The sequence below is a fragment of the Nyctibius grandis genome, chromosome 1 (assembly GCF_013368605.1).
Source record: "Nyctibius grandis isolate bNycGra1 chromosome 1, bNycGra1.pri, whole genome shotgun sequence".
Classification (NCBI taxonomy): Eukaryota; Metazoa; Chordata; class Aves; order Nyctibiiformes; family Nyctibiidae; genus Nyctibius; species Nyctibius grandis.
Genome location: NC_090658.1, coordinates 74977888 through 74993389, shown reverse-complemented (window position 1 = coordinate 74993389; position 15502 = coordinate 74977888). Strand labels below are relative to the sequence as shown.

At 44.1% G+C, this 15502-nt stretch overlaps 1 protein-coding gene across 1 annotated transcript in view; it reads right to left on the bottom strand.

Moving 5' to 3' along the window:
- The window catches only part of ROS1 (ROS proto-oncogene 1, receptor tyrosine kinase), an 84267-nt gene that overhangs the window by 54203 nt on the left and 14562 nt on the right, over positions 1–15502 (bottom strand). Inside the window, exons 10-17 of the mRNA XM_068405805.1 lie at positions 14938–15060; positions 13733–13917; positions 12526–12623; positions 11481–11992; positions 10732–10944; positions 4900–5010; positions 4202–4383; positions 3052–3243 (exon numbers count right to left, since the gene is read on the bottom strand). Of these exons, the coding sequence (XP_068261906.1) occupies positions 3052–3243; positions 4202–4383; positions 4900–5010; positions 10732–10944; positions 11481–11992; positions 12526–12623; positions 13733–13917; positions 14938–15060 (1616 nt within the window). The remainder of the gene's footprint in view (positions 1–3051; positions 3244–4201; positions 4384–4899; positions 5011–10731; positions 10945–11480; positions 11993–12525; positions 12624–13732; positions 13918–14937; positions 15061–15502) is intronic.

Genomic DNA, 15502 nt, shown 5'->3' with positions numbered 1-15502 from the left:
TATCCCATTTACCTATTCTACCTCCCATGTGCAACACCAAATTACATCTTCCTGAATCTACCTTGCTTTTTTAAAAATTTAGAACTTCTTTCCTTGCCCCACTTTTTTTCTGCAACTATTACATTTTCCCATAGATGTGCCCATCTTCTTTCTCCTGATCACTGTATTCCCATTATTAAAATAAATACTTGTACTATTCGTATTCAGGAGTTAGGCAGTAATTTAACACCTCCCTTTCGTTATGCTTCAAAAATAGACAAACTTTTTCCATTTCAAGAGAGGTGTTAGTCTCTGGACATGATATATAGTTGTGATCATGCAATGTAACTCCACATCATAAGACGCAACATAAATTTAGCTACTTGAAATACCTCTTGACTAGAAATATTAAGAGGCCACACCTTGGAGGTACTGGCCCCTCCTGCATGCAACATACTTTTCTGCTCCCCTATGAGTTGTTACTTTTGTCCCAGGCATATTGTACAGTGTAAACAACTTATTAAGTGCTTTGGAAATTCTGTGCCAGATCCTAAGGTGAAATAAATCAGAGCAGCTCTGCCAAAATCAATCAACCTATGCCAATGCACACCAGCTAAGCTAAACGACTGATTGGAAAATAAAACAATTGTCATAGAAGGATCTAGTTCCTGCCAAAGAAATTAGACTTTCAAAGCTCTGCCTTCATATTTGTTTAGGAAACCTGTCATCTCCATAGTAGCCTCTCCTATTCCAATCACTCAGATTTCAAGCTAAACAGAGATACAGATACACACTACTGAAGATCCTGTACTGACCAGCTGAATGGCAATTCTTTATTAGAAAAACAGCTAGAAAATACCAGTAAGAACCAGTTATGTAATCAGTTATATTAACGGTGGGACTCGATGATCTTAAAGGTCCTTTCCAACCAAAACAATTCTATGATTCTATCTATGTAGAGAACATGCTCTAACTGTTGCATAACAGCAATTAACTGTTACATCTGTGTTTTAATATTGAGGTAAGAGATACTCTTTTCAGGATAAAGGACTTCATTGTGCAAGGAAGATACATATTATTACTTGTGCAAACATATATTTGCATCTTTACATGGGACAATAATGACAGTTCGATAATTCCACCATTAAAGAATGTTGTACTGCCCTTTTTTACCTTAAGGGTTTATTTTGGGTTTTTTTTTAATAAACAAACACCTGTCAGCTATATCTGGTCACTTCTCAATCTAGACATTTTTACATGGCTTTTTTCCTGTACGCGTCACGGCAGAAGGCTGAGTTCAGGAAGTCAGTGCATAGATTAGGGGCAGCATGGAAGTAGGAGAGGAGATGTTTGTTTGTAGGAGGTGTGAATAAGTGGATGGTTGAAGGCTGGTATCACTGACATAGAGGAAGGTGCAGAAAAAAAATGACAGGAGCAGACAAGCCGTCTTATTGCTGCCAAGGTTCTTGAAAACAAGAACAAGAAATTTAAGGTTACCATGAGGCAATTCCAAGAAACAGGTAGTGAATCAAAAGAGAAGGGCAAGGAAGGTGACATTCACCGCTTAGAATAAACTGCAAATCGTCAATCCTTTGCAACAGATCACCCAGAAAGTATGTGATAAGTGTAAGTGTGCCGTTGAGCTTGGACAGCATATATCTTCCCATGAAGACAGTCCACACCAGCCAGCTTCCATGGAGAGGCATAGAAAATACAGTGACCCTTTGCAGCACAGACATTTCTCACTACATGTGACAAAAGTTTTTCAGTTCTTCTGTATTTAGGTTTACAAATATAACAGGTGCCACACCAGAACCAGCTTTCCCTCTCCTCCCCAAACCCTCATGAATGCAACAGGGACCTGTGAGATCGGCTGGCATTTCTGAATGTTGATTGCCTTTCAGAGACTAAGCCAGGCCTGGCTTTTTTTAATAATCAGAGAAACAACAGCCTTTTTACCTTTGGGAAAGGAAATTGAAATGTTCTGTGGAATGATACAAAGCTAACCAAGAGACGTACATCTCTCAAATTTAGAAAGCATCTTTACTAGAGAACCTGTCTTCAGGTAAAATGGGAGCACAAACTGTAAGACAGATGGAATTTTTAAAAAGGCTTCTTTGGCAAGAGCTGTGTTTTCAAGAAAGCTGTTGCAGTAATAATATATCTAAGTTAATCTGTTCTGTGGCAGTCAACCTATGTCTCACTCCAGCACTTGGGACAGAGGGTAAAACCCCACACAGGCTGTGGTTTGAAGCAGGGAGCATTCAGCTTTTCTTTGAGAGAGACTCCATAGAGTAAAAGCACTGCAATAGATGGGATGGTCCCTCAGCCTGACCTGCTCAGGACACAGCCTGGGAAAGGTTCAAACCTTGTGTGCTTCACTGGGTCTGCAGTCCCAATCCCACTGGCTCCCGGAGTCCTCCAGTCCCTGTTATGGCAGTAAGGGGTTTTCTTGCCAGGGAATTGGGTCATCTATCACTTTTCTCCCAGCTACATGAGGAGGGGAAGGAAGGGGAGGGGAGAAAGGAAGCAAGCACAAGCATGGCACCAGTTGCTGGCCCCCTCTCTCATTAGCACAGGCAAAGGCTGTCTCTGCAACAGCAGCTCTGCAGCCTGACATGCCACTCTGGTGTCCCTGGCAAGTGTCTAACCCTAAAACTGGCCCTGTCAGGACCTGTGAGGTGGGGAACATCACAGAGGAGGCAGGATACTATGGAGCTCCAGCTCCGTATTTTGATAGGAAAGCCAGAACTGACCACTAGACTTAAGCCATTTGGAAAAAGCAAGTGCCTTTCACATATGGGAAGGAGCAGCATTACAACTATAAGGACATCTTTAATGTCACATTTTGTTGCAAGGGTCTGACTTTAGAATTATGGGCCAGAGTTTCACTACAGCTATTACATGATATAATTCTTACTCTGTTCTCAAAATGATACAACAATATTGCAAGAAAGGCATGTTATTTTTCTGGTCATAACATGGTGATATTGACAACCATGAAGACTGACTATATTCAAGAGATCTAGCCACTAAAACACATCCCCAATAAAAAAAAAAAAAATCAGTCACCTGTTTACCAGAAAACTGTAGCTGCTCTTGTAACATAAGATACTCCTCTCCATTCAGTCTTGCGCTCTCCACTGAATACAGTGTGGCCCAGTACAAATAGCCATTTACTGAATCCACTACTAGATCCTTCACTAGGAACACAACATGAGCCACAACATCCATATGGCCTCCCAGCAGTGATTTTCTGTAGATCTAGGGACAAAAGAATTGCTTTTAGCATCACACCTAAATCACCAGCCATGATCAATTGAGTATACATAAGTGACTTTTCCACATCCATTTATCAAAAGATTATGCAAGCCTTAGGCTTTCAAAGCCCAAACCTTTCACATTCAAAGTATAAGGACGAAGAATAAGGCAAAATTATTAGTTAATGTTTGCCAGAAAGTAACAAAAGAAAAAGCTGAAATATTTCTTCCCCTTGGCTTTCCCAGTTTTGGCCGCCTTCTGTCTAACAGAGTTTCTCACCCACTTCATATTCACTATTCACAAGTGTAAATGAGGGTGCAAGGCAGTGTGAAATCTGGCCTCCTAGCTCCAGTTTTTAAAACAGCTTCTGACTTTGCACTTACAAGAAATGAAAGGCATAATTTGACAGCACTGCATAAATTAGCACTGCAATTTTGAAGTCAGATACTTATTTAAATAATTCACATCAATGTTCCTGATATGGGAGTGTACAAAGTGCATTTGTAATTATTTTTTATATCTGCAGTGATCTGCAAACATCACAGTACAGAGGCTAATCTTGCAAATCTCTGTAAACAAATCATGTCAAATTTGATTAAAATAAAGTCCATCTACATCTTAGCTGAGATCAACTTGGCAGCCTCCATTTTCATGATCTTCACTTATTTTTACAATATTGAATGCTACAAATTATCAATAGTACGTTTGATTTGCCTGTTTTGCACCTGGAGTTCAGTATCCTGCATTAGTGAATATTAGTGAACATTTTACCCCAAACTTATGCATAACTCTGGAAAATCACACAAGGGAAGAAAGGCCTCCTTGTTCTACACTATAACAGCAAAGGTCCAAATGCATCTCAGGTTGCAAGAAGTAAGGATTATCTTCCCAAATACTGTTTTACAGTCTTTCTTATTGACTTTAGGGGTTTTTTCCTTTTAAGAAGTGGGACTATACCTACCGTATTTGCTTTGCCAGCCCAGTACAAGCATTGACCCAACCAATCAAAGGCCAAAGTCCTTGCATTTCTGATGTCAGATATGTAAGTATTCTCAGTGGTACCCTCTCTTTTGTTCAATGACCAGGTCTGAACTTCCCCCATGGAATTTACCCAATAAAGAGTGCCATTATACCAGTCGAGGTCTTGAAGAAAAATGGGAAGATATTAAGCATTGCACAAACATGTAAATAAGAACACATATTTTTTTTAAGAATAAAAAATAGCCAGACACTTCAGTTTTTAAAAAAAATCAATACAAATGAACAGTTAGGCTCAGTTAACATGAAGATAGATACTTCCTTATAGGAATACAATGTACATATATAGTACCTATATAGCCCTGATGATAATAAATATATGACATATATTGGGATGCTGGAGGCACAACTATTTAGCTCAGAGAGTTGATTTTAGCTCTGCTGCAACTGTAGTGATGTCAGTAAGGTTTCACTAAGGATTAGTTTGATCCATAAAGTAGAAGAAAGAGGATGGACATAAAGGCTTGGCTCAGTAAAGCTGCTTCACTGCACAGAACTGCATTCAAGTCCAGACCACTGCAATGAAAGCTCTTGTCTTTCAGTTCTGTTGATGAAAGTTATGGAGAGCTAATAAATGCCAACAAGTCTGTAGCACCAGCATGCAGTTTGTTTAGTATTTACCTGAAATATTTCTTATATGAAGATAGAGGAGTTCTCCTGGCCCATACCTATCCAATCGCTGCTTCCATAGCCCTTCAGTCCCCACTGCCAGCATATATGGCTCTTCTTCAGCTGATAAAGAAAGAAAACTGCAGTTGTGCACATCAACAAGCAATTAATGTATATTTGTATTTCAATAGCACAGCTTCCTGGTTTTGGAAAGTTACAGAAGCACAATTAAAACTGCCCCTGCCCTAAGGAATAATGGACAAAGAAGGCAGGTATGAAAATATCATAATTTGAGAAATTCAGAGATTCAGGGTAGGTTTACATCCAGAACAATAAGGCAACTTCAATCCTCTTAGGTGCCTAAAAAACACTGTGGGTTTGGACTCAGCCTTACCGAAGTCTTGCAAAAATCTCCCCTAATCTCAAGTGCCAGTTCAGTGCTTTAAATTGAAAGCTGTTTTCTCCTCAGACATAGGTTATTATGGATGAACTAGGTTTCAAAAAAACATTCCAAAGATCTACAAATCTCAGATGTTGTGCACACACCCATTTCATCTGACAGCGGCGGCAGCAGCGAAAAGCGGCGGCAGCAGCGAAAGCGGCGGCAGCGACTTAAGGTTAGTGCGGGGGCGAGGGCGACATCGGGCTTAACCGGGCGGTTTTTCGTGCTCTGGGCCCCCCCTGAGCCCCCCGCGAGCATCAGCCCCGAGCTGCTTCCCTCTGACCCCGGACCCGGACCCGGAGGTTCCCGGCAACGAATCAGGAGAGGAGGGGGCGTAGCCGGAGGCACCGCGGGCGATTTAAACGTTCCACCCCCTGTTATCGTTGATAAAGAGCCCCCTGGAGGGCAGGGACCGGTCCCTGGCCAGAAGGGAGAGGGAGACTCAGCAGTGCCTGGGTGAGTCAGCAGTGACTGGGTGTGTCCCAGGGCAGGAGAGGCTCCTCCAGGGCAGGAGAGGCTGCAGTCATTTGCAGCTCGTTGGGGAGGGCGCTGACTCCCTCCCAGTGCACAAGGCGAGGAAGGTGCCAAGGAGCTGTGAACCAGGGGTGGCACCAACAGGTATTTCCCAGCTCAGTGGAAGAACAATGGTATCTACCCGGTGGAAGAAGACCAAAATGGATGTGGGAACCCAGACAGAGCTCCCACGGAAGGAGGCGATGGTGCAGGTCGCAGGCTGCAGGGAATGCTACAGCGTCTCTGTGGTGTCAGGGGGCTGTGTGCGCTGTGAGCAGGTAGATGATCTGCTCGGCCGAGCGGCACAGCTGCAAAGCCAGGTTGAAAGGCTTCAAGCCGAAGTAGAAAGGCTTAGGAGCATTCGGGAGGCTGAAATGGAGATAGACTGGTGGAGCCAGGCTCTGCCCTCCCTGCAACAAAAATGGGAGCACCTGCCGGAGAGCTCCCAGGATCGAGGGACCCCTGTACTCTGCCCCTCTCAGGTGGAAAATTATAACCTAGAGGAGAGGAGTGAGTGGAGGCAAGTCTATGGCTGTGGCAAAAGGCGAGTGCCCTCCTTGCCTACCTTGCCTCCACAGGTGCCTCTGAGCAATAGATATGAAGCCCTAGTGGAATACAGCCCGTCCATTGGGGATGTGGTGGAGAGGCAACCTATATCAGAGGTCCCACCACAGTCAGAAAAACCTGACAGGCGTATAGCTACCTCCTCCACAAGGAAGAAGAGAAGAGTTTTAGTGGTTGGAGACTCCTTTCTAAAGGGATCTGAGGGCCCAATATGCAGAGCTGACCCCCATCACAGGGAGGTCTGCAGCCTGCCTGGAGCCCGAATCAGGGATATCACCAGGCAACTCCCCAACCTGGTGAAGGCCACAGACTACTACCCCCTGCTGATCTTCCAGACAGGTGGGGAAGAAGCTGCATCCCGTAGTCTGAGGGGGATGAAGAAAGACTACAAGGCCCTAGGACGGTTGGTGAAAGAGTCTGGGGCACAAGTTGTTTTCTCCTCCCTCCTTCCATTTTCAGGTGATGATGTGGGATGGAACAGTAGGATTCTCGCTATTAACGCCTGGCTACGAGACTGGTGCTACAGGCAGGGCTTTGGGTTCTTTGATAATGGCTGGTTTTATAAGGCAACAGGCGTGACAGTGATACATGGGAAAGGTTTATGTCGTAGGGGCAAAAGGGTTCTGGGACAGGAATTAGCAGGGCTCATTCGGAGAGCTTTAAACTAGATTCGAAGGGGGATGGGGTGGTAGCTGGGCTTGCACCACTGTGGCAATGCTCTAGTGTTGAGGTAGACCAGGAGGCCCCCCATCCCCCTGGGGTGAAGTCAGGGGGTGAATCTGGGATGAAACCGCTGTGCCCAGCTCGCTCCCTGAAATGCCTGTACACCAATGCACGCAGCATGGGGAATAAGCAGGAGGAGTTAGAAATCCATGTTCGGTCGGGGGGCTATGATCTAGTGGCAATTACAGAGACATGGTGGGACGCCTCGCATGACTGGAATGTGGTCATGGATGGCTATGTCCTGTTCAGGAAAGACAGGCCGCTAAGGAGAGGTGGTGGAGTTGCTCTTTATGTGAGTGAGCAGCTAGAATGTATTGAGTTCTGTCCAGAGGCGGATCAGGAGCGAGTTGAGAGTTTGTGGGTGCGAATTAAGGGGCAGGCTGGCAGGGGTGATACTGTTGTGGGTGTCTATTACAGGCCACCAGATCAGGATGAGGAGGGTGATGAGGCCTTCTACAGGCAGCTGAGAGCAGTCTCGCAATTACAGGGCCTGGTTGTTGTGGGGGATTTCAACTACCCTGATATTTGCTGGGAGGCCTACTCAGCCAGCCATCCTCAGTCCAGGAGGTTCCTCCAGTGCATTGATGATAACTTTCTGATGCAAATGGTGGATGAGCCAACTAGGAGAGGAGCGCTGCTGGATCTTATCCTCACTAACAAGGAGGGTCTGGTTGAAGAGGTGAAGGTTGAGGGCAGCCTTGGTTGTAGTGACCATGAGATGGTAGAGTTCAGGATCTCATGTGGCAGGAACAGAATAGCTAGCAGAATCACAACCCTGAACTTCAGGAGGGCCAACTTTGGCCTCTTCAAGCAATTGCTAGGGGAAATCCCATGGGACAGGGTACTAGAAGGTAAGGGGGCCCAAGATAGTTGGTTAGCGTTCAAGGACTGCTTCTTCCAAGCTCAAGATCAGAGCATCCCAGCAGGTAGGAAGTCAAGGAAGGGGACCAAGAGATCTGCATGGTTGAACAGGGAACTGCTGGGCAAACTCAAGTGGAAGAAGAAGGTGTACAGATCGTGGAAGGAGGGGCTGGCCACTTGGGAGGAATATAAGTCTGTTGTCAGAGGATGTAGGGAGGCAACTAGGAAAGCTAAGGCCTCCTTGGAATTAAACCTGGCAAGAGAGGTCAAGGACAACAGAAAGGGCTTCTTCAAATACATTGCAGCTAAAACCCACACTAGAGGCAATGTAGGCCCACTGATGAATGAGGTGGGGGTCCTGGAGACAGAGGATAAAAAGAAGGCGGAGTTACTGAATGCCTTCTTTGCCTCTGTCTATACTGCTGGAGGCTGTCCTGAGGAGCCCCGGACCCCTGAGACCCCAGAAGAAGTCAGGATAGAGGAGGAATCTGTCTTGGTAGATGAGGGCTGGGTCAGGGACCAATTAAGCAACCTGGATGTCCATAAATCCATGGGCCCTGATGGGATGCACCCGCGGGTGCTGAGGGAGCTGGCGGAAGTCATTGCTAGGCCACTCTCCATCATCTTTGCTAAGTCGTGGGCAACGGGAGAGGTGCCTGAGGACTGGAGGAAAGCGAAAGTCACTCCAGTCTTCAAAAAGGGCAGGAAGGAGGACCCGGGTAACTATAGACAAGTCAGCCTCACCTCCATCCCCGGAAAGGTGATGGAGCAACTTGTCCTTGGTGCTGTCTCTAGGCACATCAAGGATAGGGGGATCATTAGGGGCACTCAGCATGGCTTCACCAAGGGGAAGTCTTGCTCAACCAACTTGATAGCCTTTTATGAGGACGTAACCCAGTGGATAGATGATGATAAAGCTGTGGATGTGGTCTATCTCGATTTCAGTAAAGCGTTTGACACGGTCTCCCACAGCATCCTCGCAGCTAAACTGGGGAAGTGTGGTCTGGATGATCGGGTAGTGAGGTGGATTGTAAACTGGCTGAAGGAAAGAAGCCAGAGAGTAGTGGTCAGCGGGACAGAGTCCAGTTGGAGGTCTGTGTCTAGCGGAGTTCCGCAAGGGTCGGTTCTGGGACCAGTTCTATTCAATATATTCATTAATGACTTGGATGAGGGATTAGAGTGTGCTGTCAGCAAGTTCGCTGATGACACAAAACTGGGAGGAGTGGCTGAGATGCCGGAAGGCTGCGCAGCCATTCAGAGAGACCTGGACAGGCTGGAGAGTTGGGCGGGGAGAAATTTAATGAAATATAACAAGGGCAAGTGTAGAGTCCTGCATCTGGGCAAGAACAACCCCATGTACCAGTACAAGTTGGGGACAGACCTGTTGGAGACCAGCGTAGGAGAAAGGGACCTGGGGGTCCTAGTGGACAACAGGATGACCATGAGCCAGCAGTGTGCCCTTGTGGCCAAGAAGGCCAATGGCATCCTGGGGTGTATTAGAAGGGGTGTGGTCAGCAGATCGAGAGAGGTTCTCCTCCCCCTCTACTCTGCCCTGGTGAGGCCGCATCTGGAGTATTGTGTCCAGTTCTGGGCCCCTCAGTTCAAGAAGGACAGGGAACTGCTAGAGAGAGTCCAGCGCAGAGCCACGAAGATGATTAAGGGAGTGGAACATCTCCCTTATGAGGAGAGGCTGAGGGAGCTGGGTCTCTTTAGCTTAGAGAAGAGGAGACTGAGGGGTGACCTCATTAATGTTTATAAATATGTAAAGGGCAAGTGTCAAGAGGATGGAGCCAGGCTCTTCTCAGTGACATCCCTTGACAGGACAAGGGGCAATGGGTGCAAGCTGGAGCACAGGAGGTTCCACTTAAATTTGAGGAAAAACTTCTTTACTGTAAGGGTGACTGAACACTGGAACAGGCTGCCCAGAGAGGTTGTGGAGTCTCCTTCTCTGGAGACATTCAAAACCCGCCTGGACGCGTTCCTGTGTGATATGGTCTAGGCAATCCTGCCCCGGCAGGGGGATTGGACTAGATGATCTTTCGAGGTCCCTTCCAATCCCTAACATTCTGTGATTCTGTGATTCTGTGATTCTGTGATTCTGTGATTCTGTGATTCTGTGATTCTGTGATTCTGTGATTTCCCCCGTTATCTGTGCTAAAACCAAGGATTTTCAGCTTTTAGTGAGCCTGCACTTTCCCATAAACTGTCATTAATTCCCAAAGCACTGCACAAACCACTTCATCATAGAAAGTGCTTTACAGAGCACAGGAAAGGAATAAAACCTCTCATACCTGTTCATTTCATAGTACATCAAATAATGTGTTTGACAGTCTATTTGCATTAGAAAAATGTATGTAAGTAGTAATAATAAATACATAATATATAATATCATTATCGTAATTTGAGAATATTACTACTACTATGCCTCCTCCCTGGCAGTGTTTAAGGCCAGATTGGATGGGGCTTTGAGCAACCTGGTCTAGTGGAAGGTGTCTTTGCCCATGGCAGGGGGTTGGAACTAGATGATGGTTAAGGTCCCTTCCAACCCAAACCATTCTATGATTCTATGATTCTATTAACCAAAAGTAAATTTACTTATCCTGTATTCTTTAATGTTTATAAGACAATCTTTTTTGTGCCACTCGTTTTGCAGTCTTTGCACAAAGCCTTGGCTTCACCAGGTAGAAAGCTGCATGCATAAATTGTTCTTCATTTCTCCTGGGTGACAAAGCAATTCTCACCTTCTTCTAAAGTTGTGCCTCTAAATGACTCCGACCATGGCCCTTCACCAGCAGGAGACACAGCTCTGACTGACATTTCATATGCTGTGAAGCTAGCCAGCTCCTTCACTGTAAACCTAGTGTCACTGATGTTTGAGACAACCCATTCCTCCTCAGATGGATGCTGAGATGACACTTTCACATCATAGGTCCAGTTCTGCCAAGCAGATAGACCTATGAGATGCAAATAATCATGTTATTACAGAGTAGACGGTTGTAACAGAAGGTATACATTTTTTGAGAAAACTGTATGTTGAAGACTCATTTCAAAAATGCCAGTATCACAGGGATTAGGAAAGGCATATATTAAAAATTTACATTCTCCAGCTCTGGGACCAGCCAAGAGTATAGAGGATAGAGACTGTAGCACAGTCACTGATCAAAAGCCAGTATGTCTCTGGCATGCATTTTCCATGTGATATCAGCAAACAACATTACTGCTACTCCACACTATACTTAGGATGGAGCCTTACATAAAATCCTTTGCAGATGACAAATGAGTTACGAATATAAACTTGTATTAATTTAGCAAGACAATTTAGCTATTTTACTGGGAAATCTTGGGTTAAATTTTTCAAACTGAAGTAATGCCACATCTTCCAGCAGGATTGGTTATTGAAGACACCAAAGCCCATCATCAGGAAAAGGGAAACCAGGAGGTTATTCCTCTAGAAAGAAAAGGACTTTCAGGAAGAAACAACTGAACTTACTGGTTCCAATAGCATGTTCAGGTGGTCTCCAGCTGATCACAGCTTGGTGCCATCCAAATAGCACCGTGACAAGCGGAGGAAGAGTTGGTAAAGGAAAAGGCTGAGTTGATGCCCCATAGAAAAGCAAGTTGCCAAAGCCAAAGTACTCTGGATATGCCAAATTGCAATCTACAACATACTCGTTGAAGCTAGAACTCCCCACTGGAGAGACCTCCTCATGGAAAACTGCCCGGCCATCTGTGATAGTAAATGTGTTATCTTCATAAACAAAGCTCTCCATGTCATTAAGTGGCACGTGTGATCTCAGAGTGTGAAATTCTGAACCATCAAGAAAACTGGACACAAAGGCCTGTTGTGTTTTGTTGAAGAAAATAAGTCTCTTAGATTGGAAGCTGATCATGAAATCTCTCAGAGTGCTGGATTTCGCTACTGGTGAAGCTGTGGAGGCAGTGCCAGGAAAGAGTGGAAGGTTTGCTCTGTATATGCCATCCTCCAGGAGACAGAAAATATAGCTGGCCATGGAGCAAAATAGACCCAAATAACTACAGTGCAGGAAGTCTGTAGATGAGTCACAAATACTTTAACAGCTCAGAGATGTGCCTGTCTTTACGCAAACAATAAGAAAATACTTTTGGCGCTATTAGCATACATCCTAGGAGAATTAAGCATATCACTTTTTACCTCCTGGGGAACTGGCTGGCAGATTATTGGAGAATATTCTTCCACAATACCTCAAGTGTTAAGCATGGACATTTAAAATACATAGAGCTTCATATTCATAAAAGCACTGAATGTCTGAAAACAGTGCTTTGAAAACACTTTATCTCCGCTGCTAACACCCTAGGGAAGAAAATGCAGAAAACAACACTGCATGGTGTCACTATTGTTCCAGTTGTTTTGTAGTTTGTTATTTGTTGCCAATTGCATTTTTATTTTGGTAAGGTGGGAGTTTGAAACAGGAACCTAGATGACTAATGACGTGAAGAAAATTAGAGAGGAGCTATATAGCACCTCTGACACTAAGTGCTCAAAGGAGGACACTTACCCATTATAGGGATCAGCTATAACCTTCCTAGGGGATGTCACATAAAGAGGAGTGACATCTTCAGCTGCCATGCAGTTCTCCAATTGACAGACATATACCTGGGGAATGAGAAGAAAAACTGGTGAGGCATTCATAGGGCATTTGCTAATGAGCAAACAAGCTGACCCAAGATTCCTTCAGGGGGACTAGACAATGAAACACATCTCTCACAATCCGAGGTCCTTCTGGGCTCCTGAGTCACTCGAGTATAACACTTGTACACAAGTACAAATGCATCCATGACAGTTTACCCTGAAAGAGCTGTCTGTCAGTCATCCTCCTCTTAACTTCCTACCTCTAAGCTGGAGGGAAAAGCCCAGTTTGGGGGTATAGGCAATTTGTACTTTGAGAACAATCTAGCAGGGAAGGGAAAATAGGGAAGGAAGTGCTTTTCTGGTCCTGTGAGCAATACCTTGGGACTTCTCTAACCTGTAACAGATTCAGAAATCCCTGCCATCAGTCTGTTCTTCTACAGCCCATTTGTATCTTTTCCTCACTGCTGCTTTTTCTGCTCCCTGTTCCCTGAGCAGTAACTGAAAAACCAGACATGGCAAGAGGATTGGGGAAAAAAAAAATCCCCCACTAACCATTTAGGTCAGCTTTCTAGTCCTTTGTGCATTAGAGGACTATAAAGGTACCTGCAAAGTCTGACCATTAGCCTAATTGATGTTTTATGAGCGGGGAATCAAGTGCAGGGATGCCACCTACATTTTTAGTTCAAGATGAAAAAGGTGTAATCTGAGCTGTCATCACTGGTATTAAACACTTTCCCTCTTGAACATCTCCTGCCAATTATGAAGGGCATTATAATCACTAACTAGTTATCTGACCACCTTCCTGAGGCAGAATAGGAACGGAACAGGCTAGGTGGAGAACAAAGTAACAGAAACAAAGTCATTTATACTGGCTATGAGATGTCCTAAGAAGAAAAATAAGACAAGGAGACAGAGTTCCATATAACCTGTTTGCTTTAAATATGACCTGGTATTCAAGCCTTTCTTCTCTTTTAAATCTCTGAAATATGTGAATATTATTAAAGTATAAAATCTATTTCTATAATTATATTTTGTGCCTGCATATCTATATATAAATCAGATTTTCTCATGTAAAATAAATCACAGTAATGGTTCAAAAGAAATAGGAAATTAATTAAGCCCTAGAGCACTACCTTTTCATTCATGACAAAGTAGATCCTCTGGTAAAGCCAGTCTACTGAGATGGATGTAATATTCCCCCAGCCAGCATAAAAGAGGGTTAGGTCAGACACATTGGACATAATTGCAGCTCCTTTCACCCAGATGGAATTCCCCTCAGAAAAATAGACAACTTGCTGATAAACATTCACAGAAATTCCTGAAAATAGAATTATGTGTCCACACAGACAATATATGAAATAAATTTCAGTTTTTCAGTTACTTTTTCTACTTGTCTTCAAGAGAAGTATTTTTCAATCTGCCAGCATCATCGGAGAAAAGTTAACTGGTTTTCTCCTCCACTTCTAGTCTTCTTTCAGATGATAAGCAAACTCTTCCCTTTGCTATGTAAGTGACATTATCATAGTCAACTGCCCTTCAGAAAGGTAATCAGACAGAAAGAAGATATACAACATGCAAATCAACTGACATTGATTGCCTCTCTCCAGGGCAAATATATGCAATTTGCATCTCCTCACAAAGCACCATTCACTCTAGAATTCAAGCTAGACGTTATCTGTGCCACCCCTGAACTACCAAAGGATATTTAGTCAGGGGTAACAATCATTCTCTGATGTCTTTGCGGCTCTATGAACTTCGGGAGATAAACTCAGATTTCCACACTGTCTCCAAGGACCAAATACAGCACCAGTATAGATAAGAAACATTAGAGTGGAGAGTAATTTGAGATAACATGGTTGTCTGGTGACTTAGGCAACTGTATGCCTCGTTATAGAGCTCTGTGCCCCAGACTAGCTAACACACTAGCATACTCTTGAGCCAGTATCTTTTGACGCTTTGTATTATTTAATTTTTATGTTCAAACCATTTCACTTCACCATATTCATGTTGAGAAAATACATTCATTAATTGTAGGGGAACACCTGCTTTGGCTTCATCTTATCTCAATTTAGATACCTACTATGTAAAAGTCCTGCTGTGAAGTAGCTGCCTAGATTCAGTGAAGAAAAGGTTGCACTGGGATGAACAATTCATCTCTTCCCAATGCTTGTCATTTCAAATAGGTCAAATCATGTCCTGAAAGTTCCTCTTTCTCCCCATTAACTATAAAGGGAGGCTAGATACTGTCTCAGACTAGGTGAGGTGCATTCTGTCCTTGATGAATACAGAGGTCTAAGTCATACTTGAGAGAAAAGGAGAGAGCCCGATCTGATTCTACCTGTAATGTTGTGGTGTATAATATCATTTTGCAGGCACTGGGCTGCTTCGAGGAAATGTTCCATGTATCTCTTCCTTAAAGACTGGTTTCTGGATAGGAAAAGCCATGTTGCTTTTTCCTTAGCTAATAAAAGGAGAAATTCAGCATTAAGAGAAACGACTGCAGCACAAAGAATGTTGCTAACTCAGATCATTAATAGACATGCATATACACATGCACACATATGTACATGTATGTATATATTTTTCCACTACCAATGACTGACAAAAACTTAAGCTCTTTGAGTGTTGAAAGCGGATGAAGTTATTCATTACAGCACCTTCTGGCTACTCGCCCAGAGCGAGAATGCACCGCATGAATTTCACACCATCATTTCCTGTAACAGTAGTGAGTTCCTGGTGAGGGAAAGTCAGCTGGAGCAAATGAGGCCCTACAGACTGGAGAGGAAACAAAGGCACTAAGACATCCATGTCGCTCCAAGATTCCATGGAAGTGGAATGCTTAACCCCCCAGGGCCTCTTTGAAAAGCCCAGTCAAACTAGACTAGTATCCCACATTGCTGGGG